Raw genomic sequence first — 10,345 nt, forward strand, 5'->3', positions numbered from 1 at the left:
TTATTATATATTGTTGTGGTTTTGAGTTTTGGTAACAGTTGTATAATAAAGGTTAAATTTCCCCCTCATAGATAGTCACACAAGCAACATGTAGCCTCGCGATAGTGCAGTTATCTCTTAGTATTTGTGAGCTTAGTCCTTTTCCGATGTTAGTTCTGCATTGAGTAGAGTAAGGAGAATAGGTCCTACTCCTACTTCCATTGCCTGATCCCACCTCCATGGCCTCATGCCTCTTTGTGATGCCTTTGGTTCTTTTGGCGCGAAATAACACCAGGCAGGCATAGGAGGGTAGGGGCGGACCGAATGAGGGCGGCAGAGGAGCTGACGGTAAGCGCGAGCCGCCAATCAGGGCTCAGAGGGTGTGGCGGCAGCACTGCGTCACAGGATGTGGTTAGAAGGTTCGAGAAGGTTCGGGACGTATCAATATAAGCGGTTGCGCAAAGCCCCCAGGAGGACTCGTGAGCAGTTGGATTGGAGAGCGCGTGAGGAGTTGGCACCTAGGAGTTCAAGCAGCAATTGAGGTACGAGGACTGAGTTGGCATTGAGTGGAGAAAGACGCGCATGAACCAGGATATGCGCTCGTATGAAGTGACGCTCGGTTGAGCTTGAAGCCGAGCCGCCTATAGTGCATTGAGTTACGCAAGTGATAACGTGCTGTGTAACCGCCAGCCACGCTGAGAGATGCGTACTTTTCCTTCCTACCTCATCGGCTGCCTTTTGTTCGGGAGATGCGCTATGAGGATCCTTCCACCGCCTGCTTGCCTTCTTCGCGGGATGTGCTGGGACCGTGGAGAGCTGGACGGGGCCGTTCCTGGATGACCACGTCGGCGCGTTTGGCCTGAACATCAACCTGCCTGCAATTCCCTGTGTGAGTGCGACGGGCCCGAGTCTGGGTGTTAAGAATAAGACTATTTAAGTGCTGCACTGTGTCTCTGCGTCTACCGATCATTGTACAAACTTGGGAATAATAATTATTAAATCCTGTTATTTCTTCATTCGATCGTTCTTGTGATTTCCTCATTGACTAAGCGTGATACAAATAGTATCGCTCGGATCGGGTTCCACTACTAGAAAACTGCACGGACCACGTGGTACTCAATCCGCTTGGTGTACCCAAATCACACGTGGCTCGTGCGAAGCCTTCTTTCCCGTTTCCGTGGCGGCACAGGGATTTAGGTACGAGCGAGACTTAGTCCCGAAATCCGACTTTGCGTTTGCCCGGAAGAGGCGTTTCAAGTCTCTCGGGTCCACCAAGCCCAGAAAGAATAAGGGGCTTAATCCCCCCTTGGTAAGGGGAAGAAGGGCGGTGGAAAATCGTAACAATATATATATATATACAGTGCGTATCAAAAAAAAGGTAATCCGAATTGAAGGAGTTAATATGCAAAGGTTATTTATTTTGACAATTTACATGTGGTTTACTAATTAAAAGGAGATCCTCAGCTTTCCATTGATACCTTCCATGCATCATTGCTGTCACACATGTACGAGTACATGTTCATTGAAAATGACAAGTTCAAATCGCATTTTTACAAGTTTGGCTAATCGATGCAAGTCAGGATAATTGGTGCAAAATTAACGTCAGATGTGAACTTTTCTCAGGAATGATTGGTCTTTATGCGCCCACACCTTCAACATGTCCACCTCCCCTTTCAACACAAAGCTCACAGCGCCGGAGCATGCCCTGAACTGCTCGTCTCACCATAGCCGGATCATTGCGCAAAGCATCCACTTCATGTCGAATATGGCCCTGCAATTCGTCAAGATCACGGGGAGGAGTTACGAACACCTTGTTCTTTAAATGTCCCCAAAGGAAATAATCACATGGTGTGAGGTCAGGTGATCTTGGCGGCCATTCCACTGCATGGTTGAGGGCGATGACTCCGTCTCCAAAGAGTTCCCTCAGTCGATCTCGGACAGCGATAAGACGATGTGCTGGGGCGCCGTCTTGGCACCAGAGATATCTGAAGACACCACGAACCTGTCGCTCAAAGTTCTCCTCCAGCTGCGGTAAAACTTCATCATTGATCATCTGCAGATACCTGTTACCATTGACATTCCTTTGAAAGAAAAATGGTCCGAGCACCTGACCACTTCCACAAAGTCCCAGCCAAAGAGGCCACTTTTGTCAATTCATGTTGGTGTCAAAATTAAATTCCGGGGGTTGTCCTGTCGGTGCATATTCAAGAACATTATGGGTATTGACCTTGTCGTCCATGGCGAAAGCAGCTTCGTCGCTGATAACGAGATACTGCAGGAAATTGACATCTGCTTCGCAACGTGCTATCAACCATCTGGCAAGCACCAGCCTCCTGGAAAAATCCACCGGCGTAAGTTGATGCCAGATGTGAATCCGATATGGATGTTGGTGGAGGTCCAGTCGTGTGATTCGGTTGAATGTTGCCAAAGGCAATCCCGTCCCATTTCATCTTGCGCTGATATCCCTAGGATGCTCCAAAACCTGCTGCCTTACTGCTGCAATGTTCTTTTCTGATCACCCAGTGCGCCTCCTACCAGAATTCTCCTTGTTGCGGTTGAGGCTAGTGACATGCTCTTGGTATTTTCTAACATTCGCCCAGATGGCTTTGGCTGCTGGAGGCTCCCGTTCTGGGAAACGTTCCCTGAACGCATCACGAGTTCGCTGCAAACTTCCAGTTTGGTGAAAGGTTGTAACCACGAAGGTCCGCTCTTCAGTCGTAAGTTGAACCATCTTTTCAATGACTCAGACTCTCTCTAACCCCATACACTATAGGCCCATCTTAAATACCCATCTTTAAAAAAGGATGATGCAACCGACGATTACCAGACCAGCTTAACAATTTTACATAATCAACTTGGCAGTCGACAAGTAATGCGTCCATTTAAAACCGTCTTGCACCGATTAGCCAAACTTGTAAAAATGCGATTTGAACTTGTCATTTTCAATGAACATGTACTCGGTCATGTGTGACAGCAATGATGCATGAAAGGCATCAATGGAAAGTTGAGGATCTCCTCATAATTGCGAAACCACATGTAAATTGTCAAACGAAATAACCTTTGCATATTAACCCTTTGATTTCGGATTACCTTTTTTTTGATACGCACTATATATATATATATATATATATATATATATATATATATATATATATATGTACATATATACAACACAACGACAACAACATGCATTTTAAGGCCATTTTCCCTGCTAGAGCGGGGGTTAGCCTTGCGGTCCCCATGACAATCTTCTCCATTTTGCCCTATTTTCTGCATCTCAGCTTGTTAGCCCCCTTGCCCGCATCTCTTCTTCTTCCACCATCTTTAGCCAAGTCTTTCTCGGTCTTCCCCGTCTTCTACTTCCTTCTACATTCATTTCCATCACTCTTCTCAACCAGTCACTTTCATCCTTCCTCAACACATGACCAAACCATCTCAACCTGTTCCTCTTCACAGCATCAATCACAGGCTCTATTCCCATCATCTTTCGCAATTCATTCATGTATATATATATATATGTATATATATATATATATATATATATATATACAGTCGTGGCCAAAAATATTGGCGCCCTTGTACTTTTTTCAAATAATGCACAATTCCTTCCAGAAAATTGTTTGAAATAAAAAAATATTTTGGTATCCACATTTGTATTTCTTTGGTTTGCAGTGGAACAAAACAAAAAAAGCTGAAAAAAGGACTAAATCTTTGCGTATTCCACACAGAAATCCTAAAATGGCCCAGACAATATTATTGGCACCTTTTAGAAGTTGTTAAAAAATAATTAGATTTCAAGCAGGTGATTCTCCTTTGCTTTGGAATTGAACTCACCTATGGTGAGTTTCAGGTGCCTGCAATATAAAAATCACTCATTCAACCAGTTTGAATGGCGAAAAGGAGTCATTCTGATGTTTTGTGTCACTGTGTGTACCGCAATGAGCATGGAGAAAAGAAAGAAAACCAGAGAATTGTTTGAGGCGGTCAGACACAAGATTGTAGCCAAGCATGGACAATCTCAAGGCGACAAGTCCATCTCCAGAGACATTGATGCTGTTGTGTCCTCCGTATGCAATGTTATCAGGAAGTTTAAGGCCCATGGCACTGCAGCCAACCTCCCTGGACGTGGCCGCAAGAGAAAACTTGATCAAAGATTGCAGCGAAGGATTGCTTGAATGGTGGAGAAAGCACCTCGATCAACTGCCAAACAGATTCAAGCTGACCTTCAGACACAAAGTACGACAGTTTGAACTCACACCATCCGTCGCCAACTCAATGAAAGGGTTGGTATGGCAGCAGACCCAGGAGAACTCATTGTTGAGAAAGCCCGAATGGAGTTTTCCAAAACACACCTTTGCCTTCCCACACCCCCTGGGAAGGAAACAAACCTTCCTCCCACCACACCCAACACGCAACCCCATTGGCGGCAATGGTGAGGAAAACCGGCTTGGGGGAGAAAACCCCCCTGGGGAGGGGGGCATAATGAATGCGCTGCAACCTTCATTGTGTAACCCTTCGTCATCCTGTCAAGTTTGGTTGAGATTGGATAAGTAATGATGGAATGTATCGCGGTCAAAAAATCATCAGACAGACAGACATCTGCAGGTGGTGTTTAGTATGATCGGGCATATCTTAAGCTCAATATCAGCCACAACATTACTTAAAGAGCATGGATGATACAAAAACAACACTTACCTCAATCTTCTCAGGAAACACTCTCCAACCAACACAGGCAAACGGTCTAAACCCAGCTCACGTTCCCTGTTGTTGGGTGAACAATCCAATGCTTGGCGAATATGCTTCGATACAAGAATCGGTAATTTCTTAACAAAACCCGATTTCACTCCAGATGTTGACATTATTTAATCCTCAAGATCTGATCCTCAAATCCCAACCCAGATTTTGATTATATACTTCAGTTAGTTCGTGAGAGTAGATCGTGTTTCCAAGGCAATGCAAATTTGAATAGGCCCAATTAAAATGGCGGCTTAAACCCCTGCGATGTGAAGTTGGGCTGACCAAGGATAAAGCCTTTCACGAAGGTACGCCTTTAATTATCTTCAAAAGGGGTGTTTAAATTTACCCAAAACCCACTTTTCATTCATGCACTCCTTTGGAGTTCCCTTCGTATGCATGCTACTAAGTTCCATGGTTTTGGAATTATGGAGGATGGACCCGCACGTACGTACGTACGTACGCACGCACACACACGCACACACACACACACACACACACACACACACACACACACACACACACACACAACATTCTCTTTTATTATTATGGATAGGTGGATATATTAATTAGGGGACGAATTCAGTTCCATAATATGACATCCAGGTTTATAAAATTTATCCATTAACGACAATGACATCGATTAGCCAGAATATGGTTCATCCATAACACCCTTGGTCCCATACCATTTCGGATAAAAGAGTTTCTACTGCGTCGTGCTTTTGATGAAACAGTGATTAAATACTCCTATTCCAGAATTAATTTAAGCAAAACTGTTAAAAGGCAGATCTGTGCTCTTAAGTAGGATGTGCAAAAAGAAAAGTTTTCACAAACTTCATGAACAAAAAGAATGAAACACAAGTTCAAATCATTAACTGGGCAATCAGTTCAGCCATTTGTTTGGCTCCATTCAAACATCTTACCAAAAACGTGCAGGTCTGTGAGAAACATAAGGGAGATTCCTATGGGAATCCCAATGAAATAATAGCCAATCAGACAACACAGGGCTCCAATTTTCTGAAGAGCGCATCCTCGCAAGATGCCACCAGCAACTACCTGGAAAAAAAAATTGAGAAATGAGAACAACAAGTGCCATCCTCAAGAGGGCTCAACGTGCTATTTCCCGACTCTTCTCAAAACAACAAATCCAACTACCCCTCACCCCCCTTCCCAAAACCTTCACCCCGCTCCTACCCTTATGTACTCCCCATGTGGCCTACAATATCCTTGGAAAGTTTTGGTCACGACCAACTAAAGTGGTTAATTTGACGAGAAGCCCAGCTCCATGCGGGAGCCGCCAGGGGGTGTTAATGTTATTGTTACCTTGAAAATTACGAGTACACTCGCTCACTTCGGGAGCGGAAAAAACATGGTCATTCCCCTTTGGGGTATGTAGATTACAGTCGCCTATGGTCGGATCTCAAGAACATTGGACGTGTGTTCATTTACCAAGTTTCTTGTGGAGAGATCACCAAGTGGTTCAAGCATTTGAGCAAGCACTCCATTCAAAACTGTTAAGGAACGGCTGGTTTGGCTGGCGCTAGCTAGCTGCTTGGTAAAGGAGCACAACCCGAGCTTTTCCCTTTCGGTTTCGTATGAAACAGCAGGAGCGAGTTTCAGAAGTTCGCTATGAAAATGCCACGGTAGCGGCAAAAAGAGCCATGTTATTAACCCAATAATTGTGGGTTATATAGAGTACAGTAGATCTTCGCTCAGTTCTGTAAGTAAACCTTACTTCACGGATGTCGGGATTCCTCCAAATTTCTTAATTTAGTGTTAGGCAGAGCATTAGCGACTGTTTAAAAAGCTAAGCTTAAGTGTTTGTGGTTTATAATGTTTTTACTTCCTGTAGAAGCCGTTGCTCCCACGGAAATGCCATTCTAACTATAAGCTATTTATACACGTTATCACTACAGGAAAAACGCCTTGGGGAAGTGGGACATTATTAGTATTAATATTGTTTTGTAATAACATTCACAACAAAACAACAACAACATGCATTTTAAGGCCATTTTTCCTGCTAGAGCAGGGGTTAGCCTTGCGGTCCCCATGACAATCTTCTCCATCTTGCCCTATTTTCTGCATCTCTCCTTGTTAACCCCCTTGCCCGCATTTCTTCTTCCACCATCTTTAGCCAAGTCTTTCTCAGTCTTCCCCGTCCTCTACTTCCTTCTACATTCATTTCCATCACTCTTCTCAACCAGTCACTTTCATCCTTCCTCAACACATGACCAAACCATCTCAACCTGTTCCTCTTCACAGCATCAATCACAGGCTCTATTCCCATTATTTTTCGCAATTCATCATTTGTCTTCCTCTCTCTCAACGATACTCCGCACATCCATCGAACCATTCGCATTTCCACCCTTTCCAACCTTCGTTGCTGCTCCACGTTCATTACCCATGTCTCGCTCCCATAAATCATAACACTTCTCACACATGCAGCATAAACCTTTCCCTTCAGCTTCAACGACACGCCCCTCCTCATCAGCACACCACTCAGTTCTCGAAACTTCTTCCATGCACATCTCACTCTAGCAACCGTTGCCGAGTCTGATCCACCTTCTCCATTCAGCATGTCTCGAAGGTAGCAAAATGTTTTCACACCTTCCAGCTTCACGCCTTCTCCAAGATCCAACTCAACATTTCCTCCATCTGCAGCTCCCTCTGTGCACACCTTACATATGAATGTAGCTGCCACACTGGTAAATGACCCTCTCAGACCACTACATTTTTGATGAACCCACTCAGCGCACATTGTGCATTGAATGGAGTTCACTCCGACACCCTTCCTGCACACAGCACTGGGCCACTTCCCAGTTCTTTCCACCTCAACACATGCTTTACCACTTGCCAACACCTTCGACTTTCCGATATTCACCTTCAGAACCTTTTGTCTCCATACATTCCTTCCACTTGTTCAGCTTTTCCTTCAGCCATCCATACTTTCCGCAATCAACACCAGATCATCTGCATACAACAACTCCCACGGTAAACCCTCCTTTACGTTCTGAGCCAGCACCTCCATCACAGCTACAAATAGTAGTGGACTTAGTACCGACCCCTGATGCACTCCCACCTTCACCTCAAACTCACCACTGTTCCCGTCCTTCGTCCTTACAGCTGTGTGCGCTCTTTTGTACATTGCCATCACTACTCTGATCAACCATTCCTCCACTCCTAACTTCCTCATTGCCCATGTCAATACTTTGCGTGGAACCCTAGCGAATGCTTTCTCCAGATCAACAAACCCAAGAAACAACTTCTTCCTCTTCTCCATGTACTTCTCCTGCAACTGCCTCACAATAAAAAGCGCGTCTGTCGTCCTGGCATAAATCCAAACTGCATTTCGTCGATCTTCACTTTCTTCCTTATCCTCCTCTCCAGCACCCTTTCCAATACCTTCATTCCATGCTCCAATAACCTTATCGCTCGGTACGAGCCACACTCCAGAGGGTCACCTTTCCCCTTGTATAGAGGGACGAGGGTACTCAGTTCCCAATCCACTGGAATGCGGCCTTCTTTCACAGCCAGATTACAGATCTCTGTCATTCTCTTCACACCCCAACTTCCTGCTGCCTTCAACATATCTCCCACAACTCCCGTCGGCCCTCCCGCTTTTCTACTCTTCATTGCTTTTATCGCTTCCTCAACTTCCTTCTCAGTTATCTTCTCTGCCGGTCCTAAAACTGGGTTACTCTCTATGTTGCCATCCCATTCATTCTCTGTATTCAACAGCAATTCCATATATCTTTTCCATCTTCCTTTAATTCCATCTGGGTCCACAACGATTTGGCCCACTTCATCCTTCAAGCAACTCACCCCCATCACATCACACCTCTCTTTCGCTATCTGCTTTGCAATCCTAAATACTGCTCTCTGACCCTCTTCCGAATCCAAGCGTTCTCCGAACATTTTCCTACATGCCTCCTGCGCCTTTGCTACCTCTTTCTTTGCAGCCTTCTTGGCTGCCTTATAACTTTCATGCTCTGCTGTTTCTGCTCCCGTACCCTTCGCCTTCTGCCACTCCTTGAACTTCTTCCTCTTCTCGTCAATCCTCTTTCCAACTTCATCATCCCACCACCATGTTTCCGAGTGCTTCGGTGGTCCTTTTGTCCATCCACCTACCTCACCAACGGCTCCCAACAGACTCGCTTTCATTGACATCCAACCACTTTCAAGCTCAACCACATCATCCTCTACTCTACTCAGCCTCTCTTTTAATGCCTCCCTTACTGTCACCTCTTTCAACCTCCACACCTTCATTCTCGGTTGGTACTTCACCCACCGAGCTCTCCTCGCACCTTTCACCCTTTTGTCGCAGACAACCAAGTGGTGCTGTGAAACAGCCTCCTCCCCCGGGATCACCTTTGTGTCCTGGAGGTGCCCCCATCTCGCCTACGCACCATCAAGTAGTCAACGGTTGTCGTCGACCCACCTGATGTGTATGTAACAAGCTTATTATCCTCTCTCTGGAACTGAGTATTACAAATCAACAAATCAGCTCCATCAGCAACTCCAAAATCCTTTCACCTTCTCCATTTCTCACACCATGTCCGTAACCCCCATGAACTCCCTCAAAACCAACCATACTCCTTCCCACATGTCCATTTAGGTCTCCTCCTACCACAACAACTTCCTCATCTTTCACGTTTTCCATCAGCTTATCCATCGCACACCAGAACTTGTCCTTCTCTTCATTGCTCCGACCAACCTGCGGAGCATATCCCGAGATGACGTTCACCAAGAGCTTTCCAATCATCATTTTCACCATCATCAACCTATCACTCACTCTAGTCACACTCACCACACTGTCTACAAACTCCTCAGAAAACAGGACACCTACACCATTCACGCCCTCCAGGCACCCTTGCCACACAAACTTGTATTTCTGTCCCTGTTTACCCTTCACCATTCTCACACCACTTCCCTTCCATCTCGCCTCTTGCACACAACATATATCCACTCTTTTTCTGACCAATACTTCCACCACTTCTCCTGATCTCCCTGTCATTGTCCCTACATTCCATGTCCCAAACCTCAGAAACCGATCTCCACTTCGGGCTGTACCCTGCCCATATGTTATTGTAATTGTCATGGTTCTCTTTTTGAGGCAATGTTTTTTTTATGGCCGGATGCCCTTCCTGACGCCAACCCTCTTAGTCGTCTCTTACGACACGCAGGGATATGGTGTGCCTATTCTAATCCAGGGTACGCACTGGGAAACGTTTAAAACATGGAAATTCTGGGGGGGGGGGGGGGGTTGGGGGGGGCATCACGGCTGCGGGGGCCCCGTCAGACCAACGCCACGTTTGCCCGGTCAGCCCCAGGGCGGCCCGGTCAGCACCACACCCTTGGAAAGGACTTCGATGCACGTCGGCCCGGTCGGCACAGAGCCTGGCGCGAAGTCCAAGGACATCAGCACGTCATCCGAAAACAGCTCCGATTGGTGCGAACGACTAGGTCAATGGCGCGAACCAGGTCCCGAAACGCCCTGGCTCGCTTGGCCCCGATGAAGGCCTCACTGAGTGTTCTCCAAACAGGGGCAGAATCGCCCAATCGCCCAAAAACCTATCACGGACGGACGGACAGACATCCTGAAAACATAATGCCTCCAGCGAACATGCCTTCG

The 10,345-nt window shown here is 46.1% G+C and overlaps 1 protein-coding gene across 10 annotated transcripts in view; it reads right to left on the minus strand.

Annotated features, from left to right (window-relative positions):
• Nucleotides 1-10,345, minus strand: part of LOC137439459 (multidrug and toxin extrusion protein 1-like) — a 649,989-nt gene that overhangs the window by 24,494 nt on the left and 615,150 nt on the right. For 8 of the 10 annotated variants that reach the window (XR_013621306.1, XR_013621304.1, XR_013621305.1 and 5 more), the window contains one exon: nucleotides 5,637-5,769. The exons of the other annotated variants lie outside the window; for them this stretch is intronic. Coding sequence is in view for 1 of the 8 variants with exons in the window: in XM_078767904.1 (XP_078624030.1) it covers nucleotides 5,637-5,769 (133 nt within the window). In the remaining 7 variants the exon portion in view is untranslated. The remainder of the gene's footprint in view (nucleotides 1-5,636; nucleotides 5,770-10,345) is intronic. 10 annotated transcript variants of the gene reach the window in all.

This window comes from Myxine glutinosa, chromosome 14, assembly GCF_964187855.1.
Source record: "Myxine glutinosa chromosome 14, kmMyxGlut1.1, whole genome shotgun sequence".
In the NCBI taxonomy this organism is placed as follows: Eukaryota; Metazoa; Chordata; class Myxini; order Myxiniformes; family Myxinidae; genus Myxine; species Myxine glutinosa.